The 17,759-nt window shown below is 44.7% G+C and overlaps 3 protein-coding genes and 1 pseudogene across 4 annotated transcripts; 3 read left to right on the top strand and 1 right to left on the bottom strand.

The window, feature by feature from the left end:
• The first annotated feature begins 142 nt into the window (after window positions 1-142).
• Window positions 143-1,126, top strand: LOC135604867 (proline-rich receptor-like protein kinase PERK8). The gene has a single exon (XM_065094522.1). The coding sequence runs from the start codon at window positions 143-145 to the stop codon at window positions 1,124-1,126; it is 984 nt and encodes a 327-aa protein (XP_064950594.1).
• Window positions 1,127-3,442: 2,316 nt separating this feature from the next.
• LOC135606231 (uncharacterized) lies at window positions 3,443-6,709 on the top strand. Of its 2 annotated transcripts, none has more exons than XM_065097180.1 (4): window positions 3,443-3,820; window positions 5,695-5,903; window positions 6,013-6,073; window positions 6,165-6,709. In XM_065097180.1, the coding sequence occupies exons 1-4, from the start codon at window positions 3,818-3,820 to the stop codon at window positions 6,453-6,455; spliced, it is 564 nt and encodes a 187-aa protein (XP_064953252.1). In that variant the 5' UTR covers window positions 3,443-3,817; the 3' UTR covers window positions 6,456-6,709. The 2 variants fall into 2 exon arrangements, with proteins under 2 accessions (XP_064953252.1, XP_064953253.1); XM_065097181.1 differs by lacking the exon at window positions 3,443-3,820 and adding an exon at window positions 3,847-4,965.
• Window positions 6,710-7,295: 586 nt separating this feature from the next.
• LOC103976776 (calnexin homolog) lies at window positions 7,296-12,262 on the top strand (annotated as a pseudogene).
• Window positions 12,263-13,558: 1,296 nt separating this feature from the next.
• Window positions 13,559-17,702, bottom strand: LOC135606229 (respiratory burst oxidase homolog protein B-like). The gene is made up of 11 exons (XM_065097179.1): window positions 16,626-17,702; window positions 16,390-16,549; window positions 16,272-16,320; window positions 16,075-16,188; window positions 15,562-15,993; window positions 15,101-15,487; window positions 14,812-15,023; window positions 14,634-14,736; window positions 14,466-14,548; window positions 13,856-14,361; window positions 13,559-13,784 (listed from the first exon to the last, which is right to left on the bottom strand). Exons 1-11 carry the CDS (start codon window positions 17,197-17,199, stop codon window positions 13,675-13,677), a joined length of 2,730 nt encoding a protein of 909 aa, XP_064953251.1. The 5' UTR covers window positions 17,200-17,702; the 3' UTR covers window positions 13,559-13,674.
• Between the last annotated feature and the right edge of the window lie 57 nt (window positions 17,703-17,759).

The raw sequence follows: 17,759 nt of genomic DNA, 5'->3' as shown, positions 1-17,759 counted from the left end.
TTTTATCCTCTGCCGTCAGAACTCCAACTCCGGCGTCGCCTCTCGACTCCCCCCTCCCTATAAATAAGGAGTTGGTGGGAGCCTCTCGTACCCCACCATCTCCTCTTTAGAGGTCTCCGTCGAGTGACAGAGTGAGCGTGCGATGGCGAACCAGTTTCCGACCGGACGCTCGTGGTTGCTCCGTCTCGCCTCGCTGGCCAGGATGGAGCCACCGCCACCACCGCCGCAGGCTCAGCCGGCACCGGCTCCTCGAGCTTCGCCGTTTGCTGGGATACCTCTGCTGCCGACACATGCTCCGCCGCCTCCAACTCAGCCTCAGGAAACACTACCACCTCCTGCTACAGAGGTCTCAAAACCAGCGACTCGCCCCCCAACTCCTCCCCAGTCCCCGGAAGTCGTCAAGGTTTCCTCCCCAACGCCACCACAGCCCCCCATAGCCGGCTCAACTCAGACTTCTCCTACTGTGGAAACCCTAACGGCGTCCCTGAAGCCCATAGTGACGATCCGCTCCCCAACTCCTCCTCGATCTCCCGAGGTCATCGAGACCTCCTCCCCAACACCGCCCCCCTCCCCCAAGAGCAACACCACACAGCCTTCCGCCACTCCGACGCCACATCCGGAGCCTGAACCCAAGCGCACGTTCGAGCGAGACAACGGTATCAAGAACGACGGCACAAGAACTTCCAGCAATGGCGCAGGGGAACCACCCAAGAACAACCACAGTAGCAATCACTACGGCTCCTCCAAGCACGCGGAGGCCGCAGCTGCAAAGAAGGAGGAGGAGAACGAGACGAGGGCCGTCACCATCGCAGGGCACAACCTCGGAGCTCACATGGATCTCGGCTCCTCCTACGCCTATCACAGCAGAAAGCAGCAGCTCCATGACGACAACTTGGAGGATGAAGCACAGACTGAAGAAGGCGAGACGACAAAGGCAGCGATCAAGCAGAAACCATCGATCACACGGGTGAACAGCAACGTGCAGATTGTAAACAACTCGTTGCTCGTCGATTGCTCCTGCATCTTCGGGAGCCCCGGCGTTCACATCAACCTCACCACCCAAAAGAGCCAACCACCATTACACTTGGATCAAGAACAAGGAGTTGACCCTGCACCTGCCAAGTGACCATGTCATACAATAAAATAAGTCTTATTGACTACGTGCTTGTGATGTGATAATGCCTTGTACCAAAATAAATGTGATCATTGGATGACAAGCAAAGAAGTAAGCCTTTGATCGAGTAACTCCTTTACAAACTGCTATATCTCTCTTCATACCTTCCTTGTTCAGAAGATGCAAACACAGAAGCTTTCTACACAAAATTCATCTCCGGCTTGCATTCCAAGTAGTGCGTGATAGAACAAACATATACTAGTTTTGGTACAAAGAACTCATCCATCAAATTTTCGGAAATTTTCTACTATTTTGAGTAGTTAAATTGGAAGTTTGGCTTGAACAAGTCACTGCCACCAGTACCAGTGCCAGTGCCAGTGCCAGTGGAAGATTCTAAGTGAGGACTAGTTGTTACTATTACGAGTAGTAACAACAAAGTAAAAGAATTCGGTGTACAACATACCAATCATTATATGGACTCAAACTGATGTACTACTATACTTGCAATTACAGAAGGAAAGAAGACAAAGTTGTGAGCTTTGTTGAATCCAAAGAAATTCTCATACATGACAGACACATGAAATCTGAAATGTTATTGTAAGTTTCATTCATGGATTGGAAAATAGATCAGATCGGAAGGAGGCATGTCATCTCTTACGGTCATAAACAAAAGGAAAAGAAAAATGTTATTCTCTGGTGAAGTTGATGGAGACCAAAAAGTTAGGAAGAAATACTAATCAATCACACATCCACCCCACAAAAGCAGACAACACTCTCCTTCGCTTGTCCATGTCTGTTTGCTCTGTGCACATGTATCATGTGTGTGAGAATAGGTAAAGGTAGGAGGATGATGACAACCAAAGAAGCAGACGCTGAAGAACACTGATAAAGATGTAGATAAGGAATCTAAGAATACAAATGTATGCCTGACCTTGGAAAAAAAATTATATTTATGTTGTTTATATTCCCAATTAATTCCTTAATTAATCAAATCTTAACATATCTTGATATAAACTTTATGTGATTTCACAATAGGAGTCAACTTGCCAATATAAATAAATGTATGCACAATTTTGAAGTCGTAAAATGGAATTTTGAAGTCATAAAGTGACTAAATCAAGAAGAACAGCAAGTGAAAAAGAGAGACCCTTTTTACAAAGGACGAGGAACAACTGAAGTAAAATAGTTGCAGCTTTGAACACGATCGTTTCAATTTGAATATTTTGGTGGCAACATTTGAAAGATGATATACTTCAACTTTACTCAAACTCGAAACAAAGTAGGGTTGATTTGTGGGGCAAAAATGTTTTATGTACTAAAAAATGTTATGATAACTTTGACCAAAAGTCAGCCAACCAGAATCACGGTCAACCCTGACTCCTCCACGCAACCAAAGATTCCATGTCTTCCTCGACATCGATCTTTTTCTTAGATTCTTTTATATATATATATAAAGAAACTTTGGGAATTAAATAATATAATCACGTAATGCCGCTCCCGTTAAATGGTAATCTACAAGTTTCGAATTAAGACGGAGACGTTTCCCAAGGACACGACGGTAAGTATGGCCAGCCATCGCTTTTTATCCGAATCGGATGTTATCAACCGTACGATCAGAATCGGACGGCATTATGAGAAGAAATCAAAGTACCTCATCTGCCGCACCTGTCGTCTTTACTGACGGCTGTTCACGGAGTTAGGATGTCAGTGACGGACGCGAAAACGGCCGTTTGATCCAAAGTTGGGCAAAGGGCGGGAGAATCGTGGTACGGCAACCACGCGCGCGTGGCTGTCGCTCGCCCCGAGGCCCCCCCTCGACTCGCCGAGTCGCTCGGAACGAGTTCAGTCGTTTCTGGGCCCTATCGTGGGATCCACTTGAGCTACCCAGTTCCCCGATTGGTGACAGTGCCGGTAAGAAAGAAAGTAGAAGAAGGAATGATAGGCGTTTCCCCTAGGTACGGTCGGTGGCGAGTGCTCCGCGTTAACCCGGTTTGGACAAGCGAGTCAGACTCGGTGCGGGAACGGATCATTCCCGAATGGAGACGTCGTCCCCACCTGCCACCTGTATGACCAACAAAAGGGGTCCCAATATCGCGCCAACCACAAGCCAGGTATTCGTTTGTTAATCCACTAATGAGAACAATCACGTAAAGGGCTGTAACAGCTGGCTTTCACGACTAACGAGGGACGGGTAGGAGAGGGTCACAAAAGAGAAGGTATTAATGGTAGCCGTTAATTCAACTTAAGAGGAGTTATATAACGATTAGTGGAAAACGAGAACGACTAAGTGGAGCGGTGGACTATTAAGGCGTCCGTGACCACCGGTTAGATCGAGAATAAATCGAGGCCTCGCGGGGGTCGTTATAAGGTCGCGAGAGAGTAGCACGGATACCCCCTCGCCGTCTCTCGCGGAGGCGAAGAAGAGAGAGAGAGAGAGAGAGGAGGAGGAGGAGGACGTGGTTTCCCTCGTTGCTTCTCCTCTCTCACGCTTTTGGTGTGCTTCTCCTCTCCCTCCTACCCCCGCGCGTAGCGTTTCGGACGCTGCACACAATGGGGATCTGGGTCTTCATGGCCCGATCGCTTCGATCTTGACGAGGAACTCGGGGTTAGGCGCGGGATCTGGTGCGTTTGACGTAAAATAGAGGCGCCCTCCTGGCTATTGGCTTAGATCTTCTAATAGAGGGGAGGATCGGCGATTTTTACATGGTAATGTGAGATTAGGGTTTTTCCGTTTTAAATTTAGCTTCACACATTTCCTTTCCTTGTTTTGGTGGATTTGTGAGATTTTCTCTTGGAGTTGTCTGTACTATTTCTGAAAATTTACTTGTGGAAGGCTGAGATGCTCCTCCGTGATGTTTTCTGCTTTCCTTCTAATTTTTTGTTTCTTATATGACCTATCTGTAACTTGCGTCGTCCGGTGCATTCAAATCTCATGTGAGACATCTTTTCTCAAGGAAAAAAAAAGCTCCTTTTTCTTCTGCAAGACCTGATACATTTCTCGTGGTTATGATGCAATCTGGTCGCACATGGACTGGTTCCTGCTCTCAGTTTGTCATCGATTCTAAAGGTTTTCTATCCTGGAAAATCCAGGGATCCTCGCATTTCATTTACTTGATGTCAAAAATTTATTTGGTCTTCTGGCCAATTTGTTCATGTTGTCGCATGACCTAGGATCTGCTTTACTGTTTTAGTTCATTTGAAACCAAATACATCAGATAAGCCTACAGAATTTTTCTTGCGGTTGCTCTCTGGTTCTATTAAATTGATCGAAGCTTTTCTCTTCCGAAGAATCAAAAGTAACGCTAATCGTTAGTGCGTCTAGGGAAAGTTCTTTGAAATTGGAGTATCAACAATAATGCTGCTTCTTAGAAAGAAGGTTTCTTTTACTTATCCGTGGTTACTTTTCTATTAATTTGTTTGGTATTCAAACCAATCTCCTACTGTATGGTGTTCAACCGGATAGTGCTCGAGTGAAGCAACTTTTGTGAATTGGCAGGAGGAATCTATTCAACAGAATCTCCTTTTACTTTGCTTGATGGAAGGAAGAATTTTATTCCCACATTCCCAAGCAGCTTTGACATTTCTGGAATTAGGTTGCCTGTTGGAATCTTTGCAGATGTTGTTCTGCCTTTCGTGGAGAACATTTATCTATAGTCTTTTACCCAACATCTAAATGACAGGTCTTTTCACCGAGGAGTCTTTATGAATAGTCATTATAGTTGGAGCTCTCTGTAACATTTGCACTTGTGAGTTCCTTAGGTTCTGTGGCTGGTGTTGCCTAAAGACTTGTACATGTCTTCTTGGGATAAAGTTTTGCTTGGAGATTATTTTAAGAGCAACCAAATTCACGTGTAAGCCATGTTTCATATTAAGTGCTGCAAGTGTCTTTTGGTCTTTCTAGATTTCAGTTAAGAGTTTCACCTTTTCATGGTGGTTCCGATGGTCACCTCATGGAATTGGCTTTTGATTGATTTTGTTGGTAGATAATGATCATATCAGAATTAAGTATCGGTTGATCTTCTTTTCCTCTCCTAGTTTATCTTATATTTTTGTTTCTAGTATTATTTGAAAGAATGTTATCGTTGCTTTTGGGCAAATTTTTCTGTGCTTGTAAATTTATGTTGTTGGGAATTCATGGATGAACATGTTTATCCTACTACCTCTTTAAATATCGCAACATTTTATATTGGATGTCTGAATAAAATATACATCTTTCCTATGAGACCATCTGACTTTTGGCTTACAATGCATCTTTCTTTTTATGTACCTTGCCTTTATTCAAGTGAATTGACAAGCCAAAATATATGTAATATTTTCATAGGATGTTTTCTTTATGTCAATACATTTCATACTAATGTAATATTGGTTTTAGTCAGCGATTTTATAGTATCCTTTAGACTTGTTAGATCTGTGCTTTTGCCCTGCACATATGAAGCACAGGTGTAATAAGCCTTATATGAAACGAAATTCTTAGGAAAATTAGAGTTTTGCACTTTATGTTCTTGAAAAAAGTAATAAATATGCAGATGCCCATGACTGATCCTTTATCATTTTCTGGCGCTTCTATTGTTGTGATACAGGAGAATTGCAAAATGGAGAACTGCCCAGTGAGAGTTAATTCCATTGGACAACTTTATCATGATTGCATGTCTGATAGAAGATCTAGGTTTTGGCAAATTGACAACCAACCAATTCCCAGGTCTGAGGTCATTTGTCCTCAACCCCGTCGAGCCACAAGAGCCCCTTATTTCATTAATGCTCTCAATAGAGTCAGTTCTAAGCCAAAGGGGTGAGTGTGCATTACTAATCTTATTATGTTGTGCAATTTTGCTGATTCTCATTGGTGCTCGCTTTTGTGGTTTAATTGTTCACTAAATTTGCTGAACATCTTTCTGCAGCTTTTTGCCCATGTACAGAGTGGATTGTGCTCCTGAGATTCTTGAACTCATCCTGAGCCAGGTATTATTCTGACTGACATTCATATACCAAGTTCATAGTCTTCCTTTTCATTGATGTGGCAGGCGATTCTAATTAGCTGGCTTGCTATCAGGATGACTCAGACAATGATCCTGACTCTAGCAACCAAGTGGGTGGCTTCTTCCGTGGCTCTCCTCCCGTACGCACTAATAATCCGGTCATCCACGATGTGCAGTTTGCCAAACAAGCCCAGTCCTTGGCTTCTCCTCGACCCAACTCCCCCGGGATGAAGCAGGCCGGAAGAGTTGAAAGAGGGTCTCCGACCTGTGGATCTTCCTTGGGTGGGAGCCCCAAGGTGAGAATCGAAGGATTTGCTTGTGGGAGGAGCTCTGAGAAGCACTGTGTTGCCCCAGCTCTAGCATGATCCCTCCTCTCTCTCTCTCTCAATTAATCCTGACCTTACCGCCTGTGTCGATGTAAATGTGTCGTCTTCTACTGTGTCTGTCATCAGCTGTTGAAGCTGCCGAAACGCCACTCTCGAGTAGAGTTTGGTGGTCCTGTAAATATGAGGTTTAAATGGGTTTAGAGTTTGTACAGAACGTCCAAGCTGGAAACGCTATCGAGTCACTGTAAATGCAAACTCCTTTTTGCCTGAATTTGACTTCCATAGGTTATCGAGTCTTTAGTGCCATCGGTAGATAGGCTTTTTACTGACAGCCATCGTTTCGATAACACGAGTTCGTCCAAATAACATGCTGGGCTATGTACATGTATGTCAGATGCAATCATTGCGTACTTTTTGGTTGAGGCACTCTCATCGTGACCGTCCATTCAAGGTATCGAGGATCGACGGCCTCGATGGACTTCGTGCGACTCACGTGCAGAGGCCAGGCATAGCCTTGCGAGCAGTAGATGACGTGGTGAGATGCTATTGGGTCAGAGCTATCGGTTTAGTATCATAAGTACGACAATATATATATATATATATATATATATATATATATATATATATATATATATATATATATATATATATATAGGGACGATGATCCACACCGTATGACGTGGAGGGACTTGAACGAGGAGGAACGACGTGGCAATAGAATATTGGCCACCTCAAACGTGGTAATTCATGTTATTGGCGGGGAAAATCACGAGCGAGGCTGTTGCCATGGTGGGCCCTCTCTCTCTTTCTTCGGGCCCGTCCAGAGTGGCTAACGTGGGCTTATATGCGCCGTCGGATACTCCTCAAGATCCCGCTGCGCTCGCTTTTCATTTGTCCCCTCACCTTCGCGTCGTTACCGTTCTGATCTCGTGTTAGGGTTCGACGCCTCCCGTCACGATGGGCGGTACCAAGATGGCGGTGCGGTTCCTCCTGCTGCTGATCGCGTCGTCTCTACCGCAGATTTCTGCGTCGGATCCGGTAATTGTTTCTTCAGCGGATTATTTCTTCTTCTCTTGTTTGTTTTTTTCTCTTAAATTTGAAGATCTGTGGTTTTGATTCAGTTGTTCTACGAGTCGTTTGATGAGTCGTTCGAGGGGCGGTGGATCGTGTCCGAGAAGGAGAATTACCATGGTATAGCATCACCTGTGTCAACGCGTAAAACATCATCTTACATTTGGTCTGTTTGCTTTCCATGATCTTCTGATCGATGAGTGGTTCGCAGTTCCAAGCATCATTAGAAGAATCGCTTATGAGAATTCGAGTAAAACAGTTGAAGTAATGAAACGTCGAAGATCTTGAATTCAATGACTCTCTCTTGCATAAGCATATTTTTTATTTGATTGCTTATATTGTTGTTGTATTTTGCGTAGTTCCGGCCCAAAGATCTAAAGCTTTAGTTATAAAGGAAAAGTCTGCATTTATTGCAGTTAATTTACTTTGATTGGTGGTTTGTGAGAGCTTTTTACACCAGAATATATTGATTGGATTAACATGACCCAGATATGCTCTATTGCATTAACCTAGTTGAATTAGTCTTTTAATTTGTTTGCTAAGGGCGTATGGTATTAGAAAACTAAATTCAGCTTGCAAATATTTAAAGGGACGACAAACAAGTCATAACTCCTTGGCTTACATGTTTCTCAATTTGACCTACCAGATCAAGGGTGTGTGTAGTTTGTTTTTGTTACATATGATCAATTGTTGTTCGATCCTTCATTGGTTCATTCCTTGCTTGTTATTATTCCATCAATTTGTTGGTATGATTTACCTGTTGGGGACTTGGATCTCTGTGGGATGTATTATCCACTTATTTGGTAAATTTACACCTTTGTGATCTGAAATTTTGGCTGATCACTATTTTGACCAGTTTAATAGGTTTCTAGTTGAGTTTTTAATCTTTTTTATAACTTCCAATCCAAGCATTGAATATATTTTCAATTTTGAAATATCCGACTCCAGAAATATCTTTTTCTGGAGGAAACATATGATAAGGGTCCCAAATCATTAATGAGACATTTATTAGATTGAGGATAGCGGATAACTACACATGAAATAAAAAGATTTGGACAGGTATACAAAATGTTATTTGTGGTACTAAAATACATAAAAGGCCATCAACTATGTAAAATTAGTGAGAGAAGAAATATCACAGTATATGTTCATCCCTTCAAGTCAAAGCCTGTTTTTTCAATTTCATCACGTGAGCATGTTGTAAGTGTAGTATGCATGAGCTCAGAACATAAAGCCAATATCTACTTACCTCAGCGTGAAATTTCTATCACAAGAAACAAATATACCTCTTGAATTTGATGTCAAGAGAAACAAATATACAATTAACATAAAGGCTTCCTGTAACAATGAGCACAAAAGAAGCTTAATTATTTTAGGTGATGGTCCTTTCTCCTAAATTTCTGGTTTTACGGATACATAGAACTAGATCTTGTTGTAAACCAGTACTATCGATAATGATACTCTGGCCTCAGTTGCAGTGCTGTGCATTGTTATCTACTCCGAAAACCTGCTTTAAAGTTACTCTTACATTCTGCTCCCACTACAATCTATTGTCACCCAGTGCCTTTTCTGTCTCAGAGCTTTTATTTGTTGATTAGGTATATGGAAACACTCAAAGAGTGATGGTCATGAAGACTATGGACTTCTTGTGAGTGAGAAGGCTAGGAAATATGAATAGTCAAGGAACTCGATGAACCCATCACTTTGAAGGATGGAACTGTTGTTCTACAGTTTGAAGTTCAACTGCAGAATGGACTTGAATGCGGAGGGGCATATCTGAAATACCTCCGTTCCAAGAAAACTCGATGGATTCCCAAAGGATTCGACAATGAGTAACCATTTACTATCATGTTTGGACCTGATAAGTGTGGGTCCACAGATAAAGTGCATTTGATTCTTCAGCAAAAGAATCCAAAAACCGGGAAGTTTGTAGAACATCATTTGAAGTACCCTCCATCCATCCCATATGACAAACTCTCGCATGTCTATACTGCTGTTTTGAAACCCAGTAATGAGCTACAAATTTTGGTTGATGGAGAAGAAAAGAGAAAAGCAAATTTCTTGTCTGCTGATCACTTTGAACCAACATTTATTCCGCCCAAGACAATCCCTGATCCCAATGATAAGAAACCTGAGGATTGGGATGAGAGGGCTAAAATTCCGGACTCTGATGCCGTAAAACCTGATGACTGGGATGAAGATGCACCAATGGAGATTGAAGATGAGGAAGCTGTCAAGCCTGATGGATGGTTGGATGACGAACCTGAAGAAATTGATGACCCTGAAGCCACAAAACCAGAAGATTGAGATGACGAAGAGGATGGAGAATGGGAAGCTACAAAAATTGACAATCCCAAGTGTGAAGCAGCACCTGGCTGTAGAGAGTGGAAGAGGCCAATGAAGAGGAACGCAGAATACAAGGGAAAATGGCATGCTCCTTTAATTGACAACCCAAACTACAAGGGTATCTGGAAGCCGCAAGTGATAGATAACCCTGACTACTTTGAGCTTGACAAACCAGATTTTGAGCCCATTACCGCTATTGGCATTGAGATTTGGACGATGCACGATGGCATTCTCTTTGACAATATTTTGATTGTTAGCAATGAGAAGGTTGCTGAGTCATATAGGGCAGAAATGTGGAAGCCTAAATATGAAATTGAGAAAGAAAAGCAGAAGGCTGAAAATGCTGCTGCTTCTGCATCATCAGATGTGCTTTCTGATTTTCAGGTGACTTTTCTATTGTATCAGTTTTAGTTTCACTTTAAGTTACTCGAGTATTATTTCCTTTGAACTCACATTTATATTCATCACTCCCTAAATTTTACTGCAGAAGAAAGTATTTGATGTTTTTTTCAAGATAGCAGACATTCCTTTCTTGGAGGCATACAAGAACCAAATTATTGTGAGTTGTGATTTTTCTTTCCCTTGTCCATATTACCAAGCATCCTTTCTATTACCAATTTCACAATCTTATTAGCATCGCGACATGAAAAATAACTTGAGTGATATCATATGGGTCATATTTTCTTTAAAATCGCCAATTATTTTGGAGGAGTAATTTGGTTTTCCCTGTTCCTGTTTCTGGCATCGCATTATACAATTTATGACATTTTCCAAGGTCTGACCCAGCTTTGTATTGCAGGATGTCACTGAGAAGGCAGAGAAACAACCCATCCTCACCGTTGGTTTCCTAGTGTCCATTGTAGTGGTAATTGCCACCACAATCTTGAGATTTCTCTTTGGCAGAAAGAAGCCTCAGGCGAGTTGTTTTTGATGTGGTCTGTCTTTATGTTTATTCCCACCTGCAGTTTAATGTTCCTTTGATCCCTAAAACCTTTTTGCATCGGACAGGCTCTCGCTTCACCGACAACTGAAACTAAGAATGCCGGCGGGACTGATGCTCCGAGAAACAGTGAAGAGAGAGAAGAGAATGAAAAAGATGATGCATCTGCCCCTCGTCCCAGGAGGACCAGGAGAGAGACATAAGGCAGCCGGTCTTCAAATTTTTGATAAGCAATTCCTTTTCCATTTGTGCTTGTTACAAAGCTTTCTAATGGAGCGTGTGATTTCTGAATCTGTTCGATGGCAAATACAACATAACTGAACGGTTTTGGCCTCCCAATGATTCTACTTGCATCTGAGGGCGTAATCTTAGAAACCTGAGTTTTTGTTGTGGCCATCCACTTGATAAATTTATGGAAAATTAGCCCCTTGCAAACAGTTACTGGTTAAGCAAAATTTTGATTGATTTATTAAAGTAGTATAGGAGGATGGCTATCCTTACTAGGAGTGATGATTCTTACATATAAAGCAAGTACCCCTGCATGAACTATGTTGACACTGCCATTTCTGGTGTTGAAGGAGAGTAAATATTATTGTGCCTACATACTACAGTTCTCGATTAAGAATCTTTTAATTATTATTATTATTATTGTTAAAAGATGGTCAAATTCTAATAGATTATCTCAAGTTTTCTTTTGCAGCTTGGTTGCCATTGATGGTCAGTATGACCACCAAAACATGGTGCTAAAAAGGCGAGTTGACTTAGATTTTTGATCTCATGAAGGGATCATCCATCTTTCAGCAACCCATCTGGTATGGTATGGTTCAAAATTGTCATGTTTCTTTCCATATCTATTGCTTTATAGACACACCTGATCCAGGTACAAGATTATTGATATGGTGTAGGTTTCAGAAAATAAATACGACCTGAGGACTGCAGCATGGCCTGTGGCCTAAAGCAACAGTGCCCACTGCCGTCTGCAAAGCAACCACGCCTTCTTCAGGTGTTTGGTAAAATTTTCTCAAGGAGGGGTCAGTCGATCCACTTCTTTTTATTTACATCGTGATATCAATATGGTCTATCCGCAGGCAGCCTAACGGACGAAGTAGCCTTTTACTTATTATTTTTAGCTGCATGACTTGCTTTGATGACATTGTTTAATGTTGCATTCAGATCTATACCTTATCTGTTCTGGGTTCTTCGGGGCATCTTTCTTGCTTGCACCGATTTGTGTGATGTCACCATCATTACGGGTAATCATCTGCGCGTGCATCACTATGTGTGGTTGGCAGAAAGCACTTTCTCAGTGATGTAGTGATCGGCAGAAAGCACTTTGTCGGTGATGTCGCTCTTGACGGGTTAGTGATCATAATTTCTGTATGTTCTTGGGTTAATTACACACTACTGTTTATAATCAGATCTTTTTAGTATCTTTGTTCTTAGATTTAAAAAAATATATATTAAAGTTCATATAATTGTATAAGCAAAACATTTAGTCTCATTTATCTAATGTCGTTGGTTTTACTAATGAAAGATATAACATATGATAATACGTATATGAATAATATAAAAATGATGAGTAAAAAGATAATTTTCTCTGCAGTGCTAGTGTTGTTTTACATTTGCATCGATGAGAGATGAGATAAAGGTCTTATGTCTCATCGATGTAGATGCAGATCGACGTAGCGTCGATGCAGATATCTCACCTCTTGTTGGTGTAGATGTAGAGTGGGGTAGATGCAGAGCAATGTCCGAGGTGAGAGAGCGAGGGCGAAAAGTGAGGCAAAGGGAAAGGATGAAGAGGACGATAGTCGCTCTGTATCATTCTGCATCGATGTAAGTATCGTTCTATATCTATGTCGACGGGTGGTGAGGTAAAGGCTTTGTATCTTATTGACGCAGATGTAGAGAGAGTAACGACGTGAGATGAGGCAAAGGGAGAGGAGAAAGAGGATGAGGACGATGATTGTTTTGCATCTGCATCAACGGGAGGTCATGCATATGCATTGGCATCACGTCGCTTTACATATGCGTCAGTGCGATGTAAGGTTTTTTGCTTCACCTCTCGATGCAGATGCCTCATTTGGAATGTTAAAATTATCTTTTTTATCATTGTTTTTGTGTTATTCTTGCACATGTTATATCTTTCGTTGGTCAAATTGATGATGTCAGAGTAATTAGGATTAAATATTTTTTTATAATTATAAAAATTAGAATATAATTTTTTTAAATCTAAAAATCGACATATTAAAGAGATCTAATTACAAGAGTTAATATGTAATTAGCTTGTATATTTTCTCAAGTGGATGATAAAATTTTTTTTGACACATAAAGTAGCAAATTTTTTTTTTTATTAATTTATCTTTTAATTAATATATTATAATATTTTAGATTTTTTATAAATTAGGTATAAGAATAAAAAAAAGTAAAATATTAAATATTAAAAAAATAAAATTGAATCAAATTAAATTTATGATATTTTTAAGTAATATTTATGACTTTATTTAGAAACAATTTTTCTTTCTTGATTAAATTTTTATTGATAAATTTTTATTTTTATAGAGAATATTTTAAAATATTAAATTTTAATATTTCTTCGTTGAATTGATGTTAACATATGATAACTTATTAGATATCAAATATTTCTAGACTGATCAAATTTATCTTATGAATAAATCAACTAAATTACTTCTATATTAATTATGTTCATTTAAAATAGCAGTGGGATGCAAATTGACTAGTATATTAAAAAAAGAAAATAAAATAAAAAGTCCGCTAGTGTTAAGCCTTTAATGATTGATGAAGATGCCCTTTGTTTATTTTTTTTTTTTTTGTAGGTAGAACAGACTTATGCAGTTAAACTTGGGCTGTTAGGTAAAAATACTATTGGCGTGCGTTTGCTTAGAAGTTCTCCTTGTGGAAGTCGAACTTTGTCGTGGTCTTGTGCGAGAAATCCTGCGCCAGCTGCCGAAGCTCTTTCACCAGTGTCGGTTTACCGCAGTAGAACACACCTGCAACCACACCGTATTTGGAGATGTCCCAAGTTTTGGAGGCTTGCCTTAATTCAGTGGCCAGCGCGTACCTATGCGTTGGTCGGGGTGGTTGAGCGCGATCCGCTTGTAGACACTGCGCCAGTTGGGGCGGGCGAAGTGGGACTTGACGCGGGTGCCCGCCACCACGTCCACCCCGTGCTTGGCGTGGTTGAGGGACTGCAGCATGGCGATGAGGGCGGCGCGGGCATCGCCCTCCTCGTACACGCTGGTGCAGTAGTTGTGGAGCTCGATGACGCCCTGCGCGTCCGCCTCCGCCACCTCGTCCATCACCCCCCTGAACCACTCGAACGAGTCCTGCTCCCGTGTCACCCAGTAGAAGTAAGCCCGCCGCGTTCTGAACGAGTTCGCCTCCGTCGAGGACCGGCCGCCGCCGCCCTCCTCGACGTCCCGCTGCTTCATGTTGTTGAGGATGTCCTTGACGATGCTGATGAAGGGGGTGGCGCCGATTGCCAGCCCCACCAATAGCACCACCTCGTACTTCTCGTAATCTTGTGCCGGCGCGCCGTATGGCCCGTCGATTAGCACTCTTGGCAAGCTGTGGTAACAACATCAAACAGCTCGTCAACGATACCTTCTTGTCGTCCTCCCACCACCACCCCAAAAATACCTTCTTGCCCATGGCGGAGACCTCCAACTCACCTTGGACTCACTCCATCGTCGCTGCCGTCATTGATGTCAGCTCTCAGCCGCCCACTTTTCCCAGCGGTCGATGGCTGACACGCCTGCGAAAACCCAAGCTCGTGTTACCATCACAATCTTGGAATGCCTTCGCCCCGCCTACACTGAAACAGGCAAAGCAATCCACACCTTGGAGAACACCTCTATCAGCTGACTGGTCCAGTCGCCCGCCGACCGTATGTGGACGCTGATGTAGTCGTCTTGCGGAGCCGACGTGATGGAGAACGGATGCCTGTTTCAGAGACACAAGTAAGAGAAGCTGATTCAAAGGCACAATAATCATCGTTCGATGAGATAGGATGCGTACCATTGGAAGGGGGAGACAGCGGCGCAGTTGACGGTGATGTACTGCCCGCTTCGGTACGTGAAGCCCGGTGGCTTGGATACATGGAGAGCCAGCACGTTGCCCGGGTACACCGCCACCTTTAGTATCTTCACCACTTGGATGTTCGACCTCATCACCTTCGTCAGCCGCTCGCTCGCGTAGAGGACCACCGGGATCGCCACATACATCCAGGTCTGGCCATCCATGGCGGCATCCATAGATGTTAGCGGCGGCGTGATATGAGATGAACAGAGGCTTTGCAGGTGCATACCGTTCTCTTGTACCATTTCTTGGTGAGATAGAGGAAGTAGCCGTGGATGACGAGGAGGACGTAGACGATGACGAAGAGGTGGTGGGAGTACCAGAAGGCGTCGTAGCCGGTGAGGCGGTGCAGGGGCTTGGGCAGGCTGATGGCGCCGCGGCGGAACGAGGGGGTGGCGAGAATGAAGGCCACGGCCATCAGCACCACCATGGCCACCCCCGTCCACCCCTCCGTCCCCTTCACGAACCACCAGTAGTCGCTCGGCTGGGCGTCCCCGAAGAAGGGCTTCATCGGGTCGTAATCCGCGTCCGTCGCGTGAAGCAGCCGCGGGAAGTCGCACGTCAGGTGCGCGATCGCGTGCAGCCCCAAGCCCACTGCGATGCCCGCCGCGATCACCTGCGTCCGCGGAGATCGAGTCACTTCTCACGTTGAGATCGAGCTGTTGTTTGGTTTCACTAGGTCTCACATACCTTGTGGAAGCTGAGGCTGTCGTCGAAGGGGAGCACCTTGCCGAGCTTCGTCCTGGTGCGAAGCCAGGTGAGGGCGTTGCGGCAGACGGGGAGGAGGATGAGCGCCATGTTGAACTTGAGTGTCTCGGCGCCGCCTTTGGCGACGCAAACGCAGTAGCCCATGACGTGGTACACCGCGCGGCGGCGGTACTGCACGAACTTCCAGGCGAAGAGGGCGGCGCAGACGCAGAGCCACAGCACCACCACCCATACCCGCTGCCAGTAGTCCTCCATGAAGTACTTGGCCCGCTGGTACCACCGCCTGAGCGGGTTGCGCTCCTGCGTCGGACTCAGCCTCTGGCTGAGCAGCTGACTGAGGTTGCGGCTGTTGGTCGTCGCAAGTTGCATCGACTGGCTCGGCGCTTGCACCAGCAGCATCTCCAGGTTGTATATCTGATCACAGTCAACCACACCGTCTCATTCATCCCCATTAACGGCGGTTTTCTTCGTTGATGCAACTCGATGGGCGTTTACCTCGATGTAGCCGACGTTATCTGGGTCCAATTCCTCCATGATGAGGCGGGCGTACTCTTCCGCCTTTTCTTGGATCTTGGAGAGCTTGTTGGCCGAAGCACTCAGCGATATGATCTGCCAAGGTTCCATCATCACGTAGAGAACCATTACCACCGCAGTGCATGAAACTACGGGAATCGAAGTGAATTCTACTCTACCTCTTTGACCTCCTCTTCTGTGATCCTTCCGTCCAAGTCCTTGTCCACCCTGCTTACAACAACGAGAGACATGGTGAGTCTGTTGTTGAGGACTTGTTAAAGAGAGGAGTCGACGTACATGTCGAAGAAGGTCTGGAGGCGGGAATCGAAGCTTTGGTCGGAGATTTGATCCCAGAACTCCCTCAGCTCCGCCTTGGTTATCTTGTCTCCGGTGATGTTTCTCCTCCTCTTTAGTGCGTCGAATAGCTCTCCCGCGAACTCCGACGACTCCTTCATGCCTGCATCATTTTGGGGTGTTTTCAGTAGTTAGAGGTGAAAGAAGACGAAGAAGAAGAAGGATGATAGGTTGGGTACCTATGCACTGGCCGAAGAGGGAGAGGTGGAGGGCGCCGTCGACGGAGAGCCGGTCGAAGCGCTTCTCGACGGCTGGCCATCCGGCGGCGCCGTTGGCCTTGGTTATGAACTTGAGGCCCTTGAGCGCGTGGGCGGCGGCCGACTTGGACCGGTCGAGCCGGGGCGCGGCCGGGCGCTTGGTGAGCGAGGCAAGCTGCCGGAGCTCCTGCGACACCTGCCGGATCCGCGACGACGCGGAGCGGAGCACCGACGACCCGAACGACGCGGATTGCCGCTCCAGCTTCTGCACCAGCAGCGAGACCTCCTCCGGGTCCTCCGCCTTCCTTCCCACTCCACCGGCCGCCGGCTTGACGCTGTGGACCGCGACGCTGTCGTCCGTCACGTCGAGAGTGATCTCCAAGAAGGTCTCGCCGTCGACCGGGGCTGCGGCAGGGGGAGGGAGGTTAAAGCGAGCACTCTTACGGTTGCTGCCGCCGCCGTGCTTATTGAGCGGGCCACTGAAGCCCACCTGGTCGCTGCCGACGCTCTCCGTCTCAACGATGGCAGACGACTGGTGTCCGTCGGCGGCTCCCATCCTTAGCCTCACTCTGCTTTCTCTTCAACTCACGAACCAGACAAGCGAAGTGTTGGTCCACAAGAGAAGGGAAAGGAATGGGAGATTAGGCTTAGGGATGTCTTCGAGGCGAGGCATGTCCTCGTACTTATGCCCATGAGAACCATCTCGTGGAGGGCCTCAGGTGCAAAGGGGAGTGGTGGACGTTCATGGGACTTGACGAGGGCGAGTCAAAATGCGTGGCCTTTTGACGTCATCGATACGTCTCTATCCATGGAAATTTCCTCGGAGCGGTGATCCGGCCACGCGTGTCGCATGACGCATGCCCGGTGCTTTCAACCAATAGAAGGGCGGCCTCTCGTGTTTTATGTCTGGCGAAGACAAAGAAACCCACTTACCCGAGTCGCTCCACTAGTGCAGCCATGCGTCGGATCAGCACTCAATCCATTGTTATATATATATATATAATCTTTGATTCTTGCTTTCAGTTATCTTTTCCTTCTTTGTTTGCCTTCATCCATCCATCCACCCCCCCTTTTCTTTCCTACTACTTCATCTCAAAAAGGATCAATTGTTTATGT

The sequence above is a fragment of the Musa acuminata genome, chromosome BXJ2-2 (assembly GCF_036884655.1).
Source record: "Musa acuminata AAA Group cultivar baxijiao chromosome BXJ2-2, Cavendish_Baxijiao_AAA, whole genome shotgun sequence".
Taxonomy (NCBI): Eukaryota; Viridiplantae; Streptophyta; class Magnoliopsida; order Zingiberales; family Musaceae; genus Musa; species Musa acuminata.
The sequence above is the reverse complement of the archived record's forward strand: the minus strand, read 5'-3'. Positions and strand labels throughout refer to the sequence as shown.

Bases quoted from the DNA above. Each gene is read 5' to 3' on its own strand.
- LOC135606231 (XM_065097180.1), top strand. The intron at 5,904-6,012 runs GTGAGTGTGCAT...ATCTTTCTGCAG, and splicing joins GTCAGTTCTAAGCCAAAGGG to CTTTTTGCCCATGTACAGAG. The intron at 6,074-6,164 runs GTATTATTCTGA...GCTTGCTATCAG, and splicing joins TTGAACTCATCCTGAGCCAG to GATGACTCAGACAATGATCC.
- LOC135604867 (XM_065094522.1), top strand. From the start codon at position 143: ATGGCGAACCAGTTTCCGACCGGACGCTCGTGGTTGCTCCGTCTCGCC.
- LOC135606229 (XM_065097179.1), bottom strand. From the start codon at position 17,199: ATGGGAGCCGCCGACGGACACCAGTCGTCTGCCATCGTTGAGACGGAG. The intron at 15,488-15,561 runs GTATGTGAGACC...CCGCGGACGCAG, and splicing joins ACAGCCTCAGCTTCCACAAG to GTGATCGCGGCGGGCATCGC. The intron at 14,737-14,811 runs GTACGCATCCTA...TCTCTGAAACAG, and splicing joins GCTGTCTCCCCCTTCCAATG to GCATCCGTTCTCCATCACGT.